The 26,991-nt window shown below is 39.0% G+C and overlaps 1 protein-coding gene across 1 annotated transcript in view; it reads left to right on the top strand.

Annotated features, from left to right (window-relative positions):
- LOC121386404 (death-associated protein kinase 1-like) overlaps positions 1 to 26,991 on the top strand; it is a 182,544-nt gene that overhangs the window by 43,124 nt on the left and 112,429 nt on the right. The window contains exons 4-9 of the mRNA XM_041517293.1: positions 113 to 236; positions 5,614 to 5,689; positions 14,957 to 15,109; positions 19,872 to 19,917; positions 21,755 to 21,844; positions 22,538 to 22,642. Coding sequence (XP_041373227.1) covers positions 113 to 236; positions 5,614 to 5,689; positions 14,957 to 15,109; positions 19,872 to 19,917; positions 21,755 to 21,844; positions 22,538 to 22,642 — 594 coding nt within the window. The remainder of the gene's footprint in view (positions 1 to 112; positions 237 to 5,613; positions 5,690 to 14,956; positions 15,110 to 19,871; positions 19,918 to 21,754; positions 21,845 to 22,537; positions 22,643 to 26,991) is intronic.

Raw genomic sequence — 26,991 nt, 5'->3', positions numbered from 1 at the left:
CCATATGGGTAATAAACATAGTTATTATATAGAAAATAATATTACCATATTTACCAAGTCAAAGGTGTAAATTAAACTAATTAATTATTTTAAAAAATGTTTTCTTCCTCAGCCTGAAAACATCATGCTGCTGAACTCCTCGACTCAGAACATCAAGCTAATAGATTTCGGCCTGGCACAAAAGATTGGACCGAGAGATGACATCCGAGCAATGATGGGCACTGCAGAATTTGTTGGTTAGTTAATCAAATGTATTTTTTATTTCCTGAAACATTTAGTATCATTATTAGTCCTCAACTGGTATAACAGGAGGGAACTATACATGTAGGTTTTGTCTCTGTCTGTCTGTCTGTGTCTCTGTCTGTCTGTCTGTCTGTCTGTCTGTTTGTGTCTGTCTGGACTTGTTTTTCAGAGTGCCTCAAGATAGTGAGCTGAAATGTTGTATATAGCTTTATCGTGTACTGTTACAGATCAAGTTTGACTTTCACAACAGTTGACTCATTTGTAAAGAGTTATGGCCCTTGAATATAGGAGATAACAAAATTTGTTTTCCGGGACTTAATACCTGAAATATTTAGCTTAAAAAAAAAAAGAAGCTTAATCTTGTAAGTACAGATCAAGTTTGATATTTTCAAAAGTTAAAACCCTTGAACTTGGAAGATATGAAAAAAATTTGGGCCCAGTAGGGGACATGTATTGCTTTACCAACCGGCTGCAGAGATGTCATGGTTAAGCCATCGGACATAAGGCTGGTAGGTACTGGGTTCGCAGCCTGGTACCGGCTCCCACCCAGAGTGAGTTTTAATGACTCAATGGGAAGGTGTAAGACCACTACACCTTCTTTTCTCTCATTAACCTAACAACTAACCCACTGTCCTAGACAAACAGCCCAGATAGCTGGGTGTGTGCCCAGGACAGCGTGCTTGAGCCTTAATTGGATATAAGCACAAAAGTAAGTTGAAGTGAAAATGCTTTAGCAGTACTCTCAGAATGCTTGTTTACTGTACGTGTATGTAGCCATGAAATGTTTGATGGAAAGAAAAAAGGGAACACATAAATAATAACAACAAATATTGACTGCAACCAAAACCACCATCCACAGTATCAGTCCTACATTGCTGACATTCAATCAGATTTTTGTATTTTAAACAGTCAAATCTATTTGGTACTTTTGACTTATAGTCTTAGAAGGAAACCTGTTACATTTTTTTTATTAGCAGCAAGGCATCTTTTATATGCACCATCCAACAGACAAGGTAGCACGTACCACAGCTTTTGATATACCAGTAGAGATACACTGGCTAGAACGTGAAGTCTATTTTTGTAGTGAACTAAATTTTGTCTCAGGTACCATGTATTCCCTTATTTCTTTCCAGTACCATATATATATATATTACAGAAACCATAAAAGTGATATTGAGTTATGAATAATTAAAATGTAGAAATCAAATTAACATTTTTCATAGGTTTTTATTCTTTTTTAATCTAATTTTATTGTATAAATATAGTTGAATGCTGAATTATGCACATGAAATGTGAATAATGTTTGTAAGCAAGTTAAGAAAATAGTGAGAGGCTGTGATAAAATCACAGATTTTGCTTCATGGTTCAGGAGAAACTTTTGTAAACATTACAAGTTGGCAAAAATATGGATGTAATAAATAGACCACTTCATGTATTTATGTCAAATATGATGTTTATGTCAACTTGTGATGCTTGAAAATTATATTTTAGCACATCATTCATTGAAATAGAAGTGTTATTAAATTTGACCCCCAAAACGAAGGGATACCCTCTATTTATACATGTAGTAATCACATGTACAGTCAAAACCTGCTTAATAGGACCCCTCATATGAGCAGCAACCAGATAGACCTAAAAAATATTTAGTGACACCCCAGCACACAATCTTAAAAACACGTTCATACAGGTATTCTTCAAACTCTTCTCGTTAAGTACACTTTAAACTGTATTATGCAGTGATGTGTGTTCTTTTTCTCTTTCTTTTTAATAGTTGTTTTCATGCTTATATCTAATTAAGATTCAAGTACACTGTCCTGGGCACACACCTCAGCTATCGGGGCTGTCTGTAAATTGGGTTGGTCGTTAGTTTGTTAGTGGTTAATGAGTCATTAAACTTGCTCTGGGTGGGAGCCGATAACGGGAGGCGAACCCAGTACCTACCAGCCTTAAGTCTGATGGCTTAACCACTACACCATTGAGGCCGGTGTGTTAAGAAGCCATATTGTGACTGAATTTATGTTATATATACACATACATGTTGAATACATTAGTTATGTACCTAAATTTATGTTATATTCACTTATATATACACATACATGTTGAATACATTAGTTATTTACCTGAATTTATGTTATATTCAGTTATATATACACATACATGTTAAATACATTAGATATGTGCCTGAATTTATGTTATATTCAGTTATATATGCACATACATGTTGAATACATTAGTTATGTGTCTGAATTTGTTATATTCAGTTATATATACATATACATGTTGAATACATTAGTTATGTACCTGAATTTATGTTATATTCAGTTATATATACACATACATGTTGAATACATTAGTTATGTGCCTGAATTTGTTATATTCAGTTATATATGTTACAGTCAATCTGTGAAACCAGTTATTACGTGTAATGCCTAAACAAATCAGTCATTTCGCGAAGTGCCTGTGACCACCAGGCAATACGCGAAATGACTGAAAATTCCAAGCATTTCACGAAATGACTAAAAATCATGGCCAGCCGTTACACAAAATGACTAAGGTGCTATCTATAATACCATACCACTCATTTTATATTCAGTTATATTTACACAGACACGTTGAATACATTAGCTATGTGACTGAATTTGTTATATTCAGTTATATATACACATACATGTTGAATACATTAGCTATGTGACTGAATTTGTTATATTCAGTTATATATACACATACATGTTGAATACATTAGCTATGTGACTGAATTTGTTATATTCAGTTATATATACACATACATGTTGAATACATTAGCTATGTGACTGAATTTGTTATATTCAGTTATATATACACAGACACGTTGAATACATTAGCTATGTGACTGAATTTGTTATATTCAGTTATATATACACATACATGTTGAATACATTAGCTATGTGACTGAATTTGTTATATTCAGTTATATATACACAGACACGTTGAATACATTAGCTATGTGACTGAATTTGTTATATTCAGTTATATATACACATACATGTTGAATACATTAGCTATGTGACTGAATTTGTTATATTCAGTTATATATACACATACATGTTGAATACATTAGCTATGTGACTGAATTTGTTATATTCTCTTATACATACACACTCATACATTGTACATACATGTTGAATACATTAGCTATGTGCCTGAATTTGTTATATTCAGTTATATATACACATACATGTTGAATACATTAGCTATGTGACTGAATTTGTTATATTCAGTTATATATACACATACATGTTGAATACATTAGCTATGTGACTGAATTTGTTATATTCAGTTATATATACACATACATGTTGAATACATTAGCTATGTGACTGAATTTGTTATATTCAGTTATATATACACAGACACGTTGAATACATTAGCTATGTGACTGAATTTGTTATATTCAGTTATATATACACATACATGTTGAATACATTAGCTATGTGACTGAATTTGTTATATTCAGTTATATATACACAGACACGTTGAATACATTAGCTATGTGACTGAATTTGTTATATTCAGTTATATATACACATACATGTTGAATACATTAGCTATGTGACTGAATTTGTTATATTCAGTTATATATACACATACATGTTGAATACATTAGCTATGTGACTGAATTTGTTATATTCTCTTATACATACACACTCATACATTGTACATACATGTTGAATACATTAGCTATGTGCCTGAATTTGTTATATTCAGTTATATATACACATACATGTTGAATACATTAGCTATGTGACTGAATTTGTTATATTCAGTTATATATACACATACATGTTGAATACATTAGCTATGTGAATGAATTTGTTATATTCAGTTATATATACACTACATGTTGAATACATTAGCTATGTGACTGAATTTGTTATATTCAGTTATATATACACAGACACGTTGAATACATTAGCTATGTGACTGAATTTGTTATATTCAGTTATATATACACATACATGTTGAATACATTAGCTATGTGACTGAATTTGTTATATTCAGTTATATATACACATACATGTTGAATACATTAGCTATGTGACTGAATTTGTTATATTCTCTTATACATACACACTCATACATTGTACATACATGTTGAATACATTAGCTATGTGCCTGAATTTGTTATATTCAGTTATATATACACATACATGTTGAATACATTAGCTATGTGACTGAATTTGTTATATTCAGTTATATATACACATACATGTTGAATACATTAGCTATGTGACTGAATTTGTTATATTCAGTTATATATACACATACATGTTGAATACATTAGCTATGTGACTGAATTTGTTATATTCAGTTATATATACACATACATGTTGAATACATTAGCTATGTGACTGAATTTGTTATATTCAGTTATATATACACATACATGTTGAATACATTAGCTATGTGACTGAATTTGTTATATTCAGTTATATATACACATACATGTTGAATACATTAGCTATGTGACTGAATTTGTTATATTCTCTTATACATACACACTCATACATTGTACATACATGTTGAATACATTAGCTACAGTTTAAAAAGTGGAAAATGCACCTGGAGAACAACTTGGTAGCTATGCTATATTTAAGCACACAGAGTAGTTGTAACTATTTCCTGATGGACTGTTCATGGGTTTTCTTGTAACCTAGCTGCTATAAAAGGCACTTTGTATAGCAACCATATATTCTCACCATGGATAAAAGGACTTTTAGTATATAAACTGTTGGGAATTAATTAAAAGATTTATGTAATGTTTGCTGACAAAGATTTATGTAATGTTTGCTGACATCTAATAAGGACAATAATTGTGAGTTGAGGTGTCACACCGTCATAACAGATACCCTTTACTGTTGTTTGTAGAATTTGCCATCTAAATAAAAAAATTAAATGTCCACAACTAGTCTCAAGAGCATGGTAGCCAAATATCAAATATCTTGAATTACTAAATTTGTATTTTCAATGACTGAAGTAGGGCATAAATGAATCTAGCAAGAGCTCTTTTCAATTTTGAGAATCTTTACAAAAAAGGAGTAATAAATCAGTGTTAGTTTGTTGTGAAAAAACAACAGAAGTACTTGATTTGATGTAATTTTAGAACTAATTTGTATATATATATATAAATAAAGTAAAATGAATCCTACAACACCACCCTCCCCCCCCAACCCCCCCCCCCCCAACAAAAAACCTCACAAAAAAACCCAACCTAAAAAACAAAAACAACACCAATCTCAGGTAACATGGATTTGTGTTACAAGTAACTTGTTGACCATCCTGCATGCATTGTAATGTGACCATGGCATAATTTGATTTGTGTTTTACTTTCAGCTCCTGAGGTGATTAGCTATGAGCCACTTTCTCTAGCCACAGACATGTGGAGTATAGGCGTGATCACCTACATATTGTGAGTACACATACTCGTCTGCCAGTCAGTGTTACGCTCGCTTGATGAAAGAAAGAAAGACATGTTTTATTTAACGACGCACTCAACACATTTGTTATTTATATGGCATCAGACATATGGTTAAGGACCACACAGATATTGAGAGAGGAAACCCACTGTTATACGAAATATGCATTTACATGTGAAGTTATGTGCAGTTCACAAGCAACAATCCAATGTTGTATGAGAAATGGAATTTAAATTTTGGTTTAACTTTATTAACGCTAATCATGCTTTTATTAACCTTACAATATTTAAGTGCATATAATGAAAATTATAATACATTATCTATATAGGTTTTATTTTCTATAAATTGTAAATGCATTTATATGCAGTGGTAAAGCAAGAGTCCAACTTTGTATGAGAAATGGAATTTAAATTTTAATTTAACCTTATTAACACCAATCTTGCTTTTAACCTTACAATATTTAAATGCCGATAATAAAATAATTGGAATAAATTATCTGTGTTTTTATTTTTAAAATTGAATAATCGGTAATATGATGACTACAACATTTAATCCAATTTTCTGAAATCTTATTGTGATGCACAATTTATTGACTGCTTCTTTATTCCAATATATTTGTTTCCAAAGAATACAAAACATGGTCTTATTAACACCAATCTTGCTTTTAACCTTACAATATTTAAATGCCGATAATAAAATAATTGGAATAAATTATCTGTGTTTTATTTTTAAAATTGAATAATCGGTAATATGATGACTACAACATTTAATACAATTTTCTGAAATCTTATTGTGATGCACAATTTATTGACTGCTTCTTTATTCCAATATATTTGTTTCCAAAGAATACAAAACATGGTCTATAGAAGGAGAGAACAAATCTGGCTGGCTACTTTTATTAGTGTGCACTTTCCCTCAGACCAGATGATATAGAACAAATCTGCTACTTCATGACAACTTTTATTATTGTGTGCTTTCCGTTGTAAAGATAAGATGATACCACAACAAATCTAAAGTCCGAACCAAATTGTTAACAACTACGATAAATTACTCTCCTACCTTTAATTACAATTACATTTCCCCAAAATTTTGTCCAGACACAAGTTGTGAAAAAACCCATTACAGTGACACAGATTCCACATATGAGACTGTAACGATGTCACCAGTATCAACTTCACTGGGATCGCATATGCCAAAATACATGCAGTTTTCTGTTGTCTGCCATTTTGCTTTTTTATGGAATACTCTTCAAGTGGGGTGAAAGCCTCAAAAGTATGTGACATAATTAATATAAAATCAATGTTCTCTAGTGATATCTTTAAACAAAACAATTTTTTTTTTTTTAATACGACGTCATCACGTTTGCTTTTATATCGTAACATGTTATGACGCTGTTAGATTAAGTCATGTCCTTTCACCCCTATTAGAGAGTATTCCATAAAAAGTCAAAATGCAGCAGGCACAAAATTACATGCTTTTTGCCCTATGCCATCTCGGCGAAGTCTCAATATAGGTGAAATCTGTGTCATTGTAATGGGTTTTTTCAAGATTTCCGTCTGGACAAAATGTGGGTAAAATTTAACAAAAAATAAAGGTAGGAGAGCAGTTTATCGTAGTTGTTAACATTTTGGTTCGGACTTTAGTATTACATGACTATTTCTTCTACTATTGTGCACTTTCCATTATGAAGACAAGATGGTATCAAAACAAATCTACTAACCAACTATTTATACTATTGTGCACTTCTGTCAGACAAGATGGTAAAAAGAAATAAAAAACAAATCTACTACTACATGTCTACTTCTAGTATTGTGCACATTCCTCTGACAAGACAGTACCCAAAATAAAGAGAAACCCATTGGTATATTTACTTAGTCTGTTGTTGTAATTCTATATATCCCTGGACTTAACAGTTCTTTATTCCATCACTGCATGCCCTCCATCCTAACAGCTGCGGTTACCTGATATGACATGCAGAAAAAAAAAACCCATAACAGTCATGACACCATGTTAATATTCACTCTGGCATGTTGCTAATGCCAGAAAAAATACTAGTATTCCGGGTAATTTCTTTTCTTGGGCTCGGAATTCCATCTCAGCTGGTTTCTTACTCACATGTGATGTGTGTTAGCATGCATGTCTAATTAGTCTCTCTCTCACCTGCCTGCACGGCAAGGTACACACACATTGCTATGGTGATACATTTTTCCATGTGTACCTTGGGGGAAAAAACCCCTTTCAAAAAATACATATTATTATTCTGTGGAACTCGGCTGACTCATGAAAATCGCCCTCACTTACCTTTTTCTTGTTTTCTGTCTTTTTTTCTTTTTTTTGGGTATTTTTTTTAGTCAAACCTGTATTTCTCTTTATTCTTTCTGCTTCCATGTTTCATTAGTGATATTTAAAAACGTATAATTTACAAAAGTCTAGTTACTATAATAGTGAGTTAAGTTGCAACAAACAATTTAAAAAAGAGAAAAAGGAATCGACTTCATTGAATAAACTTGTTTTTAATTTGTAAAACTATAGCTTTAAAAGGTCCCATGAAGAATATTGTACTGCCCTATTCTGTCAGCCCTGCCATACCACACCATGCCTATCATGCCATGTTCTATCCCACCCTACCCTGCCATGCTCTACTCCACCCTACCCTGCCATGCTCCACCCCACCCTACCCTGCCATGCTCTATCTCACCCCACCCTACCCTGCCATGCTCCACCCCACCCTACCCTGCCATGCTCTACCCCACCCTACCCTGCCATGCTCTACCCCACCCCACCCTGCCATGCTCTACCTCACCCTACCCTGCCATGCTCTACCTCACCCCACCCTACCCTGCCATGCTCCACCCCACCCTACCCTGCCATGTTCTATCCCACCCTACCCTGCCATGCTCCACCCCCCCCTACCCTGCCATCTCTACCCCACCCCACCCTGCCATGCTCTACCTCACTCCACCCTACCCTGCCATGCTCTACCTCACCCCACCCTACCCTGCCATGCTCCACCCCACCCTACCCTGCCATGTTCTATCCCACCCTACCCTGCCATGCCCTACCCCACCCTACCCTGTCATGCTCCACCCCACCCTACCCTGCCATGCTCTACCCCACCCTACCCTGCCATGTTCTACCCCACCCTACCCTCCATGCTCTACCCCACCCTACCCTGCCATACTCTACCTCACCCCACCCTACCCTGCCATGCTCCACCCCACCCTACCCTGCCATGTTCTATACCCACCCTACCCTGCCATGCCCCACCCCACCCTACCCTGCCATGCTCCACCCCACCCTACCCTGCCATGTTCTATCCCACCCTACCCTGCCATGCCCCACCCCACCCTACCCTGCCATGCTCCACCCCACCCTACCCTGCCATGCTCCACCCCACCCTACCCTGCCATGCTCCACCCCACCCTACCCTGCCATCTCTACCCCACCCCACCCTGCCATGCTCTACCTCACTCCACCCTACCCTGCCATGCTCTACCTCACCCCACCCTACCCTGCCATGCTCCACCCCACCCTACCCTGCCATGCTCAATCTCACCCCACCCTACCCTGCCATACTCCACCCCACCCTATCCTGCCATGCTCCACCCCACCCTACCCTGCCATGCTCTACTCCACCCTACCCTGCCATGCTCTACCCCACCCATCCCTGCCATGCTCCACCCCACCCTACCCTGCCATGCTCTACCACACCCTACCCTGCCATGCTCCACCCCACCCTACCCTGCCATGCTCCACCCCACCCTACCCTGCCATCTCTACCCCACCCCACCCTGCCATGCTCTACCTCACCCCACCCTACCCTGCCATGCTCTACCTCACCCCACCCTACCCTGCCATGCTCCACCCCACCCTACCCTGCCATGTTCTATCCCACCCTACCCTGCCATGCCCTACCCCACCCTACCCTGTCATGCTCCACCCCACCCTACCCTGCCATGCTCTACCCCACCCTACCCTGCCATGTTCTACCCCACCCTACCCTCCATGCTCTACCCCACCCTACCCTGCCATACTCTACCTCACCCCACCCTACCCTGCCATGCTCCACCCCACCCTACCCTGCCATGTTCTATCCCACCCTACCCTGCCATGCCCCACCCCACCCTACCCTGCCATGCTCCACCCCACCCTACCCTGCCATGTTCTATCCCACCCTACCCTGTCATGCCCCACCCCACCCTACCCTGCCATGCTCCACCCCACCCTACCCTGCCATGCTCCACCCCACCCTACCCTGCCATGCTCCACCCCACCCTACCCTGCCATCTCTACCCCACCCACCCTGCCATGCTCTACCTCACTCCACCCTACCCTGCCATGCTCTACCTCACCCCACCCTACCCTGCCATGCTCCACCCCACCCTACCCTGCCATGTTCTATCCCACCCTACCCTGCCATGCCCTACCCCACCCTACCCTGTCATGCTCCACCCACCCTACCCTGCCATGCTCTACCCCACCCTACCCTGCCATGTTCTACCCCACCCTACCCTCCATGCTCTACCCCACCCTACCCTGCCATACTCTACCTCACCCCACCCTACCCTGCCATGCTCCACCCCACCCTACCCTGCCATGTTCTATCCCACCCTACCCTGCCATGCCCCACCCCACCCTACCCTGCCATGCTCCACCCCACCCTACCCTGCCATGCTCCACCCCACCCTACCCTGCCATGCTCCACCCCACCCTACCCTCCATGCTCTACCCCACCCTACCCTGCCATGCTCTACCTCACCCCACCCTACCCTGCCATGCTCTATCCCACCCTACCCTGCCATGCTCTACCCACCCTACCCTCCATGCTCTACCCACCCTACCCTCCATGCTCTACCCCACCCTACCCTGCCATGCTCTACCTCATCCCACCCTACCCTGCCATGCTCTACCTCACCCCACCCTACTCTACCCTGCCATGCTTTACCCCACCCTACCCTGCCATGCTCTACCTCGCCCCACCCTACCCTGCCATGCTCTACCTCACCCCACCCTACCCTGCCATGCTTTACCCCACCCTACCCTGCTATGCTCTACCCCACCCCACCCTGCCATGCTCTACCTCACCCCACCCTGCCATGCTCTACCTCACCCCACCCTACCCTGCCATGCTCCACCCCACACTACCCTGCCATGTTCTATCCCACCCTACCCTGCAATGCTCTACCCCACCCTATCCTGCCATGCTCAATCTCACCCCACCCTACCCTGCCATGCTCCACCCCACCCTACCCTGCCATGCTCTACCCCACCCCACCCTGCCATGCTCTACCTGACCCCACCCTACCCTGCCATGCTCTACCTGACCCCACCCTACCCTGCCATGCTCTACCTCACCCCACCCTACCCTGCCATGCTCCACCCCACCCTACCCTGCCATGCTCTACCCCACCCTACCCTGCCATGCTCTACCCCACCCTACCCTGCCATGCTCACCCCACCCACCCTGCCATGCTCACCCCACCCTACCCTGCTCTACTCCACCCACCCTGCTCCACCCCACCCTACCCTGCCATGCTCTACCCCACCCTACCCTGCCATGCTCCACCCCACCCTACCCTGCCATGCTCCACCCCACCCTACCCTGCCATGCTCCACCCCACCCTACCCTGCCATGCTCCACCCCACCCTACCCTGCCATGCTCCACCCCACCCTACCCTGCCATGCCCCACCCCACCCTACCCTGCCATCTCTACCCCACCCCACCCTGCCATGCTCTACCTCACCCCACCCTACCCTGCCATGCTCTACCTCACCCCACCCTACCCTGCCATGCTCTACCCCACCCTACCCTGCCATGCTCTACCTCACCCCACCCTACCCTGCCATGCTCTACTACCCCCACCCTACCCTGCCATGCTCTACCCCACCCTACCCTGCCATGCTCTACCTCACCCCACCCTACCCTGCCATGCTCTACCCCACCCTACCCTGCCATGCTCTACCTCACCCCACCCTACCCTGCCATGCTCTACCCTCCATGGCTCTACCCCACCCTACCCTGCCATGCTCTACCCACCCTACCCTCCATGCTCTACCCCACCCTACCCTGCCATGCTCTACCTCATCCCACCCTACCCTGCCATGCTCTACCTCACCCCACCCTACCCTGCCATGCTCTACCTCACCCCACCCTACCCTGCCATGCTCTACCTCGCCCCACCCTACCCTGCCATGCTCTACCTCACCCCACCCTACCCTGCCATGCTCTACCTCACCCCACCCTACCCTGCCATGCTCGCCCCACCCTACCCTGCCATGCTCTACCTCGCCCCACCCACCCTGCCATGCTCTACCTCACCCCACCCCACCCTGCCATGCTCTACCTCACCTCACCCCACCCCACCCTGCCATGCTCTACCTCACCCCACCTACCCTGCCATGCTCTATCCAACCCTACCCTATCCTGCCATGCTCCACCCCACCCTACCCTACCCTGCCATGCTCTACCCACCATACCCTACCCTGCTTTACCCCACCCCACCCTACCCTGCCATGCTCTACCCCACCCTACCCTACCCTGCCATGCTCTACCCCACCCTACCCTGCCATGCTCTACCCCACCCTACCCTGCCATGCTCCACCCCACCCTACCCTGCCATGCTACACCCCACCCTATCCTGCCATGCTCCACCTCACCCTACCCTACCATGCTCTACCTCACCCTACCCTGCCATGCTCTACCTTACCCTACCCTACCCTGCCATGTTGTACCTCACCCTACCCTGCCATGCTCTACCTCACCCTACCCTGCCATGCTCTACCCCACCCTACCCTGCCATGCTCTACCCCACCCTACCCTGTCATGCTCTACCTCACCCTACCCTGCCATTCTCTATCCTACCCTACCCTGCGATGCTCTACCTCACCCCACCTTGCCACGCTTTACCCCACCCTACCCTGCCATGCTTTACCCCACCCTACCCTGCCATTTTCTACCCCACCCTACCCTGCCATGCTCTACCCCACCCTATACTTTTCAGTCTTCAAAGGTGCAGTGTACTACTTCTTTTTTCCCTCCATACTTCTGAAAGCACTGGGCAGAATTAAGCAACTGTATTCCAAGCCAGTGCAGGAATTTCTTCTTCTGTTTTATCTTGGTTGTAAAGCATGTTTCATGGTGATGGTGATGATAATGACGATGCTTTTATTGGACTGTGGTGGGAGAGATGCATGCACCTAGGAGAGAGTTTCTTTCTCTCACATTGAGAGATACGACTTTTATGGATTCATGATCTTTAATTAGCTGATTGATGGGGTCACACTGTATGACTCTGCATAGATCTTTTCTTCTTCTTTTTCTTTTTTTTATCTGACTCATACATGTATTGATTGAAACATGCATCCTTTGATTGAAAAATAGTTGAGGTCAATTCTGTAATTAACATTAATTGCATACTTTAAGAAAAATTATATGTCTGAATACTTTAACTTAGCCTTGAATATGTTTATGTTAATTTTTAATGTTAATGTCATTGAGACATGCGGAATAGGAATGCAAGTTTTCATTGATAATTGGGGGCGGGACGTAGACCAGTGGCAAAGCGCTTGCCTGATGCTCAGTTGGTCAGGGATCGATCTTTGTCGGTGGGCCCATCGGGCAATTTCTCGTTCCAGTCAGTGCACCACAATTGGTATATCAAAGGCTGTGGTATGTGCTATCCTGTCTGTGGGATGGTACCTATAAAAGATCCCTTGCTACTAATTGAAAAATATAGCGGGTTTTCTCTTTATGACTGTGTTGAAATGACCATATGTTTGACATCCAATAGCTCTAGTGGTGTTGTTAAACAAAACAAACTTCTTCATTAATAATATAATTAGTCAGATAAGATGGCCACCACAGATGACTGATTGGTAACTGACATTATTTTAGTACATGACTTCATCTTCCCTAGCCGTAACTCTGTGTATTCCCCATGACTCAGTTGGCTATGTTAGAAGAAAATGCTTTTATTTAATCATATATACAAGGCAATAAATAGAATACTACACTGATTCCTGTAAGAAACTGTTTATATTACAACTTGTGTTTTCGATCTTCATTTGCCTTCATTGGTGGTGTTGTATTAAGTGTTCTTTGTATACATGTGTTCCTGGTCACTCAACTCCAATGGCTGATAGTCGCCTAGTTGCTGCAGATGAACTATGTTTATTTGTTTATACTTATTTCTGTGCTTATATCCAGTTATAATTCAAGCACCCTATTCTTGGCACAGACCACAGCACAGTGGGGTTAGTTGTTAGTGGTTAGTGGTTAGTGAGAGAAACATCAGTGTAGTGGTCTTACATCTACCCACTGGGTCATTAAACTTGCTCAGGGTGGGAGCCGGAACCAGTATACAAACCCAGTACCTGCCAGCCTGAAGTCTGATAGCCTAACCACTACACCACCGAGGCCGGTGATGAACTATGTGCTGGTGCATCATTAAAAACATTCCTGTCATAATCTCCCTCAACCACAAGACAGTCTTCGTCGTGAATGCTGATGTAGTTCATCATTTACTGTTTTGCATTCATCATAGTTTGACACCCAATAGACGATGTATTTTTTGTGCTGGGGTGTCATTAACATCCTATTCGATTCGATTCTGTTCTATTCTATTCTATTCTATTCTATTCTATTCTATTCTATTCTATTCGTCATGAGCGCAATCAAGGTGATCTGAAGATCACTCTCCTTATATGATGCCAGGCGAGCATGAAGTTTCAAAATAAAATTCATTAAAAATATTTATTGCAAGGCGATCAGTCTGTAGCTCATCTAAACATTTTCCAGGTGAGTGTGGAGGGATATATTTTCATTTCAATTTATTTTTGTGCTTATATCCAATTAAGGTTCAAGCACACTGTCCTGGGCACACACTTCAGCTATCTGGGCTGTCTGTCCAGGATAGTGGGTTAGTTGTTAGTTGGTTACTGGTTAGTAAGAAGGAAGAGGGTGTAGTGGTCTTACACTTACCCATTGAGCCCTTAAGAACTCGCTCTGAGTTGGAGCCGGTACCAGGCTGTGAACCCTGTACCTACCAGCCTGTAGTCCGATGGCTTAACCATGACGCCACCGAGGCGGATGTATGAGTGATCACTCACGTTTGTCCTGACTAAGACTGACAATCATAGAAAAACTTCTTTCATGTGCTTCTTGAGAAAATAAAAAATTCTGTTTATTGTGCTTCTTGAGAGAATAAAAACTCTTTATTGTGCTTCTTGAGAGAATATTATGTTCTTTTTTTTTTACTAGGCTCAGCGGTGCTTCTCCATTTCAAGGTGACAATCAACAAGAGACATATCAAAACGTTACTGCCGTTAACTATGACTTCTTAGAAGAATATTTTTCAGGGACCAGTGATTTAGCCAAAGATTTTATAAAAAAATTATTCGTCAAAAACCCAAGGTTTGTACTTATATACACAATGTACACGTACAGTTATATTAATTCTGTATTTCAAGAATTATTTACGTTTTACTTTGTAATATCATGTTATAGGATATTAAACATGCTTCCATTGAAATAATTTTGAATTGCTTTAGTGAGTGACAATAAAAATTATTTCACAAGAGATATAAACATGATATGTAATGGTAGTGAGTTTAATATCCTATTTATTACCCATAAGTAATCAGTTTCAATTTACATCACTGAATTAGTTTGACTGAAGTTCTTGGGTTAAGGTTGTATGATGTCGAAGTGTTATGTCCCACTTGACGGTCTAGTGGGACGTAACACTTTGATATTAACGAAGATATTTTTAACCACATGAGCGGGAGTGCCATACAGAATTTATGGAACGAGTTTGGGAATTATTTATACCCCGAGCGAGAGCAAGGGTTATAAAACAATTCCAAACAAGTTTTTAAAATTTTGTATGGTACTCCCTCAAATGTTATAATTTATTATCCACAAAGTGTCCCTTTATAACAAACGTTAAATATGATTGTTATCGCTTCACTGCGATGTCAGTTACAGTAACGTGGAATGATTTCAATATCATAGCTGTGACCATCGCAAGCTTGCAGCTGCTATAGCAACTATAGTTACGTCAGAAGTGTACTATAATGGTTTTCAATGGATTATTATAGCCCATACCATAAAGATAGTAGGAAAATACAATATTTATGTAACCGTTTATTGTAGACCATATGAGTAATAAACTAGTTTATTTTGTCGATCCTGATTAAATATATGTGTTTTGAAGATATTTCTTTTTATGTACACTGAAGTGGAGTTTAATCTTCTTTTGCCAGCTTTTTGTTTTTTAATATGATAGATAGAATCAGTTAGAATGTATTCAGCTTGGTTTAAATAAAGTTGTGTTTTTATCCCATGAATATCTTAACAGAAGTGTATTGGGTGTTTTTATACTACGTAATATGAAACGTGTCTTAAAGTTAAGTCAAGAAGCCCTCTATTCTATTGACTTTATTTAAATCTTCAATACTGCTCAGTCAGGTGAAGATAATTTCTAGGCAATAGCTAGCACTTGACGGATGGGACTTTTATCTGTTCTGATCTGGTGTCACACTAGTTATTTTTGTTCTGCTTTATCTGTGGGACTGTGCTTATAAACCCTTACCTGTAAACTCTTATCACATTATTGATTTTTGGAAAAGAATATTAACATCTAGAAAGGAATACAGTTTTCTCCTAAGTGTTTTTATTTTTTCTGTTTCCTTCCAAGTGTTTTTGTTTATTAAAAACTGTAAAACTTCTGACGGCCATCAAAAAGTTGGAATGAGAAATAGCCTGATGGGCCCACCGACAGGGCCTTTCAATCTGTTTCGACCCTTTCTGTCAGTTTCCTCCAACTCTGTTTTCTGAGCTGTCCACACCATCACCTACCTGTCTCAACTTCCTCCACAGATCAAGTCTCTGTGTACTCCCCTGCACCCACCTGGCATCCTTGTCCTTTGTCGCTAACAAAGCTGTCTGACCCATGGCACTAACTAATGACTGCCAGTAGTAGGGGAGCATAGTAGGTAGTTAAAGTGCCTCTTAACAATGCCAGAAGTAACTACTGAACACTCCCCGAAATGGTCAGACTAAGCCCACAGCTAAAAGCTGATGAGAAATGATAGGTGTGTGACATGGATAACCACAAGACATAAGCACCTGTTGCAATTGGAGAGACAAGGACTGGGTTGTGGAGGTGGACAGCCAAAGAAGTTGGAGGAATTGCCAGATCGGAAAGAAATGAGATGGAATTAAAAGGAGTCAAAAGAAAGGGGGCAGTGGGATAAAAAAACAAAAACACCAAAAAAACTAAACAAAACAAAACAAAACAAAACATACCACAGCCTTTGATATACCAGTCGTGGTACAATGACTGGAACAAGAAATAGCCCAATGGGCCCACCGATGGGGATCAATCCTAGAGTGACTGTGCATCAAGCGAGTATTTTACCACTGGGCTATGTCCTGCCCACTGAAGGCCATCAGTTTCTTTTCATATTATAAAACACAGTGAGATATAGTGTTGCAAGATATATTTTCTAGAAGTATCTACAAACTATTTGGGACGTGATCTAGCTAAATCTGTAGAGTGCTTGGGTCGAAGGATCAAATCCTGTCGGTGGATCCATTGTCTGATTGGATTATTCCCATCCCAACCAGTGTACCACAACTGGTAAATCATAGGCCATGATATGTGCTGTCCTGTCTGTAGAAAAATCCATGTAAAAGATGCCTTGCTGCTAATGAAATTTTTTATTAGGTTTTCTCTTTAAGAATACATGTGGTAAAGTGCTTGCTTGATACGCAGTCGGTCTGGGATCGATCTCTGTCGGTGAGCCCATTGGGCTGTTTCTCGTTACAGCCAGTGCACCATGACTGATATATCAAAGGCCGTGGTTTGTACTATCCTGTCTGTGGGATGGTGCATATAAAAGATCCCTTGCTACTAATGGAAAAAATGTTGTGGGTTTCTTCTCTAAGACTATATGTCTTAATTACCAAATGTTTGACATCCACTAGCCGATGGTTAATAAATCAGTGTACTCTAGTGGTGTCGTTAAACAAAACAAACTTCAACATGTATATGTCACAATTATAAACTGTTTGACATGTGTTTAATAAATCAGTGTGCTCTAGTGGTGTCGTTAAACAAAACAAGCTTCAACATATGGTATTCAGCTATGTGTGTTATTCCCAGCTAACACTAACAGGGTTTACGGAACATTTCTGCACTTGATCTTGAACAGGGTGGGTGGGACGTAGCCCAGTGGTAAAGTGTTCACTTGATGCGCGGTCAGTCTGGGAACAATCCCCGTTGGTGGGTCCATTAGGCTATTTCTCGCTCCAGCCAGTGCACCACGACTGGTATATCAAAGGCTGTGGTATGTGTTATCCTGTCTGTGGGATGGTGCATATAAAAGATCCCTTGCTGCTAATCGAAAAGAGTAGCTCATGAAGTGGCGACAGCGGGTTTCCTCTTTATATCTTTGTGGTCCTTAACCATATGTCTGACGCCATATAACTGTAAATAAAATGTGTTAAGTGCGTCATTAAATAAAACATTTCCTTCCTTCCTTCCTTCTTTGATCTTGAACTGAGTAGAGATAAAAAATATATAAACAGCCAATTGCAAAATATAAAAAAAAACAAGTTAAATTAAATTCTCATGTATGCTAATAATAACTAAATAGTCTGGAGTAAAGTTTTTTGGGGTGCTGTGTACAACCATGTGTCTTGTACACAGATTTCTGACTGATATTTATCTGAACAATAGGACTTAGAGTGAATATTTTATGCATTGCTTCAGGTTAGCCGTGTTCAATGAAATATTTTAACTACTTGTAAGTTGTATTTAAGCCCTTGGTACCTTAGTAATAAGAGTACGTTACCCAGATATTACAGATGCCCTAAAGACATAATGGGTAGACTTGCAAAGAAAATAGTGCATGTATGAGAATAAAACTACAACGAAACAAAACAAAACAAAACAAAATAAAAAGTAACAAGAACAAATAAACATCCTTCTATATTAATTATACTAAGGCTATGCCAACAAGTTTAGTCATACACAGTCAGTGTATTAAAAGTTTAAAACAAATAAGCATTTAAATCAACATTAAGTTTTTATATGAACAATTTTTATTTTATATAGATATTTGAGGGTGTGGTCAGTTTTCAGATCTTGCAATTAATTTATTTCAATTTATTTTCGTGCTTATATCCAATTAAGGTTCAAGCATGCTGTCCTGGGCACACGCCTCAAGTATATTGGCTGTCTGTCCAGACAGTGGGTTAATTGTTAGTGGTTAGTGAGAGAAAAGAGGGTGTAGTGATCTGGATTAAAACTAACTCTGGGTGGGAGCCAGTATCAGGTTGCGAACCCAGTACCTTCTAGCTTAACCGCGACACCACCGAGGACTGTTAATGTTGCAATTAACACACACCCCAACCCCCCCCCCCCAAAAAAAAACCCAAACTCACACCAAAAAACCCAGTTTATTTGTGTCAAATTTGGATTAAGGGAAGCAACTCTTAATGCCATAATTTGCCATTTATTTTCAGTACTGTAAATTACTATTTTGATGTACATATGAATATGCCAAAACTTGTGAAAGAGATGTTTGTGTAAAAGATATATACGCTCAGTTTGATATCAAACTGATTATTTGGTTAAAAGATAAATACTGTGAGAATGGAAAACCAGAGATGTGCCTTAAAGGAAGAAAGAAAATTGGGTGGGGGAATGAATATTGGAATTAAAATGAAGTGACATTTTGTGACATAAGTGATTTATCCTGCAAAGCTTAGAATGGCAAATATGGCGAGGCTCTGCCTATTGAATTCTTTGTTGCCTATAAATTATAATATCTATACACTAACACAAAATAGTTCTTAAATAACAACAATTAATTTCTTATTTTAAAAATAAAATTTATCTTCAATACAGTGTTTAAAAATCAAAACCATCAGCGGAAATAAAATAATAAATAACTTTGAATAATACAACATTCATTTGCTAGTCATAATAAAAGTAGTGAAATTTATCTAGTCATCATACATGTATGTATCTTGCTAATATATATAATGATTGCATAATAGATTTCCATACATAGATTTGTTTTATTTGTTGCTTGTTTTGAGAATATTTTTAGTTAGAATTCCAGAATAGCAAATTATGTAAGATTTTGTGTGTTTTGTATTTCAGGAAACGAGACACTGTTCAAGATTGTTTGAATCATCCCTGGATTAAGGTAAGCTTTTGATGTGTCTAATAATATCATTAGTGACACGGATGACAGGGATATGGCATTGCATGTCAAATAATGACAACTAAGAGATGATGAGAGAAACAGATGATTATTTTAAATTCAAAGATGAGTATAGACATTGGAAAACATTCTTGAGGGTTAGAGGTGCAAGAAAGATTAAGGGGCCGTCCATAATTTTCACGAGATACAAACCACAAACTTTTGACCACACCCTCTCCCCCCCCCCCCCCCAAAAAGTGTACATCCCCAAATGAAAAATGTTGATCGACATTTTTCTTTTTCAAAAAAAGTGTACGCTGGCCCCTTAACCCCCTCTCCCCGTGTACGGTTTGTACGCTCGTAAAAATGTTGAAAATTATGGATGGCCCCTAAATCAACAGTATGTTAATGAATCTAATACAACAAAACCTTATTATCAAAGGATGCAATACATGTTTCAAAGACATACAGTATGTTCAAATACAATATTTACCTGTATTTAAGTGTGACATATTCAGGACTTGAAATACAATGTCAAATATGTCCTTTTTTTTTTTTTTTTTTTTTTTTTTTTTTTTTTATAAATAGCAGGCGAAAAGAAATATGTCCTGCCAAGAGAAAGATATGGCCTGCTGGAAATGAGGCAGCGTGGGGTGAGGGGGAGGGTATATTTTAGAATTACAAGTTAAATAACAGTTCACATAATCGTACTACAGGGCTTCTAGAATTTTTATAAAATCCACTAGCCATGGGATCAGCGATTTTAAAAATGTACTAGCCACAATTAAAAATTCACTAGCCCTAGTTTACTTAAGTTAATACAGTTTTACTAAATAATAGTAATAATAAGACATGTAACCTAAAGATGGAGATAGAGCTTAAACACACTAACATTGGGATTGGGGGCATGATATTCATATTTACAAAATAGACGTAACTGGAACATTTGACCCAAAAAATGTCACTAGCCGTCAGTCTCTTGTTGGGCATGTCAATAGTAATTATTTACTAGCCGAACATTGAATATTAGTAGCCATGGGAGTGAGGCTACCATAACCTAAAAGCCCTGCATACTACATGTATATTGGTCTCTTGTCGGGCATGGTAATAGTAGTTATTTACTAGCCCAACATTTAATATCACTAGCCATGGCGAGACATAGCCCAGTGGTAAAGAGCTCGCTTGATGCGCGGTCGGTTTGGGATTGATCCCCGTCAGTGGGCCCATTGGGCTATTTCTTGCTCCAGCCAGTGCACCACGACTGGTACATCAAAGGCCGCGGTATATGCTATCCTGTCTATGGGGTGATGCATATAAAAGATCCCTTGCTGCTAATCGAAAAGAGTAGCCCATGAAGTGGCGACAGTGGGTTTCCTTCCTCAGTATCTGTGTGGTCCTTAACCATATGTCCGACACTATATAACCATAAATAAAATGTGTTGAGTGCGTCATTAATAAACCATTTCCTTTCTTTCATAAATATAAATGGTATAAATGTATAAAGTTATAAAGTATAGCTATATCATCTTGAAACACCAGTTATCAATTTAATGAAGTTCAACAGTGTTGGTTTTGGTTAGATGGATGACCCTAAAAAAAACCCACCTTTATTAGTAGAGTAGTCATTATTTACAAAATATAACACATGCTTTTGTATACGTGTAGAATGTTCAAGCACACTTGTCATGGACACAACATTTGACTTTGCCAGAGAGTTCTGTCCAAGAAATGGAAGAATAGACATATCTGAATTCCCTTATAAAACACTAGTGCTTTTTGTTCGATCTACTTACATTAGTTTTAGTGGAGCGAGTATTTATTTGTTATATTCTATTTGCAGCCAAAATTCAAACGACAAGCAACATTGAGAAAATCAGCATTAATCAACATTGAATCTTTTAAAAAATTCATGGCAAGGAAAAGATGGAAGGTAAGTCCTAAGTTAAAAAGAAAAAGAAAAACTTATTTATTAATTGAGGTAAAGCATATTTAAAGAACCTCATAGAGTTAATAGATTTTTGAATGAGGCTACTTATCCCTGTTTGATTTCTTGTAGTTTTTGTACCATCTCTTAAGTTATGGTTCAGCTCAGTCATAAATCAAAGCTGATTTATCATTGTCCATGGTATGTGCTATCCTGTCTGTTGTCCCTCATAGGGAATAGATAATATGTTTTGTTCGTGAGAAATGTATAGGATATTAAATGAGTTTCCAGTTTTGTGTCAGGTTTACGGTGCTAGCTTTAGTGACGAACAAATGAAAAATAGTTTCATAAAGGACATAAACTTGATGTGAAGTAGTAACCTAGTTTAATATGCCACTTTTTTTACCCTAAAATATAAAAAGTATATTACCTTTTTGTGACCGCCAATAAGAGATGTAATTTTTTTAACTGCGATGTTGTTAAACATTATTCATTGTAACCAATGTGTATGTTACTACCTAGTGTGTAATACCACTGTGATTGTAATAGTTTATTGATTGTTTTTAACGACAGTTCCAATAAATGATCAACCTGTAATTTTGGATCAAAAACTCATTAGAATAATCTTTGCTTCTAATTAGAATTAGTATTGAATTTGTTAGTGAAATAAGCCACATTCTTCTTGTTATGTTTTTGCAGCAATCAATGCGAGCCGTGTGTATATGTAACAGATTGTCTCGAAGCATGCTGCTCAGGAAAAGTGTAGAGACTCTCGACAGTAGAAATGACCTGGATGAACCGGAGGTGAGACAAGTTAATTTTTATCAAAACATTCCAGAATTTCTTTGAAACGATTGATCCAGGATCTCTCATTATCTGTATGGTCCTTAACCATATGTCTGGTGGCATATAACAGTGTAAAAGAAATGTGTTGAGTGCATCATTAAATATAATATTTCTTCCTACAGGTTCTAATAGACCAGATCAATTCATATTGCTGATAATGTTAACGTTTACTAATAAAACTGATATAAACAGCATTTCAATACACCCAGGAAGTACAACAATAGAAAGTGTGGCACCTCACATCTAATCTACCTGCAAGAAAATGGGGGGGGGGGGTCACGTATCATTTAAGAGATTTAATTAATGTTTTTAATAGCAACCGTCATTTTTGCTGAAAATTTTTGCGGGTACCCCACATTAGTTTCAACCTCTGGTATATACTGCATAACAACTGTATAACAAATAAAAGTGTATTTATTTATTGTCAATGGAAAGAAAGAAAGAAAGAATTGTTTTATTTAACGATGCACTCAACACATTTTATTTACGGTTATATGGCGTCAAACATATTGTTAAGGACCACACAGATTTTGAGAGGAAACCCGCTGTCGTCACTACATGGGCTACTCTTCCGATTAGCAGCAAGGGATCTTTTATTTGCGCTTCCCACAGGCAGGATAGCACAAACCATGGCCTTTGTTGAACCAGTTATGGATCACTGGTCGGTGCAAGTGGTTTACGCCTACCAATTGAGCCTTGCGGAGCACTCACTCAGGCTTTGGAGTCGGTATCTGGATTAAAAATCCCATGCCTCGACTGGGATCCGAACCCAGTACCTACCAGCCTGTAGACCGATGGCCTACCACGACGCCACCGAGGCCGGTTATTATTGTCAATGGATAATAGTATTTGCACAAATAATCAATGTCACATATTACTACCAATCACACCCACAGCGCTTTTACTCCGTAAATATTTGATGGTGCACATCGAACTTTGACACGGAACTCTCTTCTTTGGTACTATGCAACCTACAGTCCTCCTTAATAGCATAACAGAGGAGCCCAGACAGTTTGTATTTGATTTGTGCAAAAAGTCATGTTTTAGTGAGTCTCTATATATAATATTATTATTTTTTTTTTTTTTTTTTGTACTTACAAATTGGTGGGAATGGGCAAATATTAATTCTTTGTCTTATATTTTATAAATACATTATATCATATACAATATAAGAACACTAATAGAAATACATATATTTGGGTGAATGTTGAGGAGACACATTTTGAGTGACCAAATAAAATAATTTGATAAATTGTGTGTTTCTTTTATTAAATATACTTAATATTATGCTTATACTTAATAATGTACGCAGTGATATTACAATATTGCTTTACAATACATGTTTGCTTGTTTATTCAGAATAAAATGATTAATGTTAACTGAAATAAACATCAGAATACTTATACACAGCTCAGTTTGTGTAGATCTTTTGTTTTGTTGTATTGTTTGTTCACATCATACAGAAGTCTTACACAAGCTGAGTCTCCATGTTAATAATACCTGTTGCTTAAATTGACAATTTTAACAGTTTTACATATTTTCCTATTTTCGTATATGTTTATATCTTATTTCTGTAGTGATATAGCTTGTTCTGGATTTTCTTCAGTGCTGAAAACATGTTTACAATACAAAATGTCATACGAATGTTTTACTACCACCTTCCCTCCAATGTATTATCCTTGGTAATTGTACACTAGAAAGGTGTTGTTTTTACTTTATGAAAGTAATAACCTATGTGGTGCTGGCTTTCTTTCACGTTGAAGCCCAGGCAGAGCCACAGTTACTACTTGTTTGATTCACAAATTCATGCACGCACACACACACACACATACATACATGTGTCTGTCTGTCTGTTTCTCTGTGTCTGTGTCTATGTAGGCCTTTTGGAAAAAACTTAGGACTTATGGTGCTACATAATATAAATAATTATTAAAACTGAAAGTAGAAGTCGAATGGCTAATGCCGTAAGGCTCCATCAACCGTACTAGTTCTGGTGTGTGCTGCTTTTAACCTTTTTTCTTGTAGATACTCTTAAATGCATTTTGAGAAACAGTTAAGGGCCAATTCATATAAGGGTCTCCTTTTTGTCCCATCCGACACACTCTGTTTATTTCAAATAATTTTAAATTAAAACTAAAATTGGTGTAATTTAGTAATTTTCCCTATGCCCAATACAATCTTCAGACATTTGCAATTATTTGCAGCGAACAGTGTTCTGAATGGGATCAAATGTCCAAAAATTCAGAAGGAACTGAGAGACCACTGTTTGAAAGTCCATGGCCAAAAAACATACTGTTAAAAAAACACCCTGAATATAGTTCAAAGCAAAAAAGTGCTGTGTAGAATTAAAAACTCCACAGCAATCTCTATGACATTAACGACTGATGTTAGCAATTGCAAGGGTTGCTTGGAGTAGCTGGGGTCTAGCCCAATGTACAGAGGGTCTTAGGATCCAATCCCCTCTGTTGACCCATTGTGGGGACCCCCCCCCCCCCCCCCACACACACACACAGTCCCAATCATTGTGTCATGACTGATATATTAAAGCAATGGTATGTGCTCTCCTGTGTGGGAAAGTTCATTTAAAAGGTCCCTTGCTGCTAATAAAAAAATCATACAGCAGATTTCCTCTGACGACTTTGTGTCAAAATGAGCAAATATTTGACATACAGTAGCTGATGATTAATTAATCAGTGTGCTCTAGTGGTGTCATCAAACAAACTTTAGACTGGCATGGTTGAATTTTTAAATGCTATCATGACAAGTTTTGTAAAGTACTTTCAACAAAGCAAAATGTTGTTTACAGCTTTGTCTTGGAATGGCCATCCAAGAGCTTGTTAATTGGTTAAGCCTTGATAAGAAAGTATCTCATTTCTGATCAGTTCGCTTCAAATCAGATTGGTCTATCCTGGTAACTTACAACAGCATAAACACAGAGAAAAATGGAGGTAGGTTGACCCTAGAATGTCATGTCAATTATGTGACGGTAAATCAATTACTATTTTAAGGTAACTGTGTTTAATAACAATGTTCAGATGATTGTTCTTCATCTGTAACTACTTTTATTTCTTTAGGTTGTGTTTTCATACCATGCAGACCAGGAGCCTAATTGACAAAGCTCTCTTAGGCTCTCCTAGACAACAAAGCATCTTCTTTGCAAGTCTTTTAGCATTGCACTGCGATATCACAAAGGTGAAAGAGTTTAGTGAATAGGTCCCTGCTTGTAATATTAAATTGTTTTATCTATTAAAGTATTTTTACTGGTACTACCCTCATAAAAAAGGATTTATATTTGTATACTTTATTAATGTATTATTATTTTTATTTATGATTTTGTTTACAGAAATAATTACTTCTGCTGAGTTTGTTTTTGATTCTCTGACCTTCTGCTGTCATGTACCTTCAGTTCCTCTTAAACAGATATCAGTTCCCTTATTTGTACCCTTCTGACTTTTAGCTGATCTAATGAATGAGAACAAAAAACTGGAATAAGCTGTCACAGTATTAAGTATGCTTGCACAAATAAATGATGACAACATCATTGGTGTAAGCATTTTTTGCTTTCATCATTGGTGGAAACATTATTTGCTTTCATGATCATTGGTGCAAGCATTTTATGCTTTCATAATCATTGATGTAAGCATTATTTGCTTTCATGATCATTGATGCAAGCATTATTTGCTTTCATGATCATTGGTGCAAGCATTTTATGCTTTCATAATCATTGATGTAAGCATTATTTGCTTTCATAATCATTGATGTAAGCATTATTTGCTTTCATGATCATTGATGCAAGCATTATTTGCTTTCATGATCATTAGTGCAAACATTTGCTTTCATAATTATTAATGCAAGCATTATTTGCTTTTATTATCATTGGTGCAAGCATTATTTGCTTTTATTATCATTGGTGTAAGCATTATTTGCTTTTATTATCATTGGTGTAAGCATTATTTGCTTTTATTATCATTGGTGTAAGCATTATTTGCTTTTATTATCATTGGTGCAAGCATTATTTGCTTTCATGATCATTGGTGCAAGCATTATTTGCTTTTATTATCATTGGTGCAAGCATTATTTGCTTTTATTATCATTGGTATAAGCATTATTTGCTTTCATGATCATTGGTGCAAGCATTATTTACTTAATTGATCATTTAAGCAAGCATGTCACGTGGAGTTGTCAATCCTTTTAAATACGGCTGTCAATATATTGTCTACTTCCTGCTTGTATAAAATTAGAAATCTCAGAAGAATGGATGGAATGATATTGACCGAGTTACAGAAATTACACAATTCATTTTCATT

The sequence above is a fragment of the Gigantopelta aegis genome, chromosome 2 (assembly GCF_016097555.1).
Source record: "Gigantopelta aegis isolate Gae_Host chromosome 2, Gae_host_genome, whole genome shotgun sequence".
Taxonomy (NCBI): Eukaryota; Metazoa; Mollusca; class Gastropoda; order Neomphalida; family Peltospiridae; genus Gigantopelta; species Gigantopelta aegis.
The sequence above is the reverse complement of the archived record's forward strand: the minus strand, read 5'-3'. Positions and strand labels throughout refer to the sequence as shown.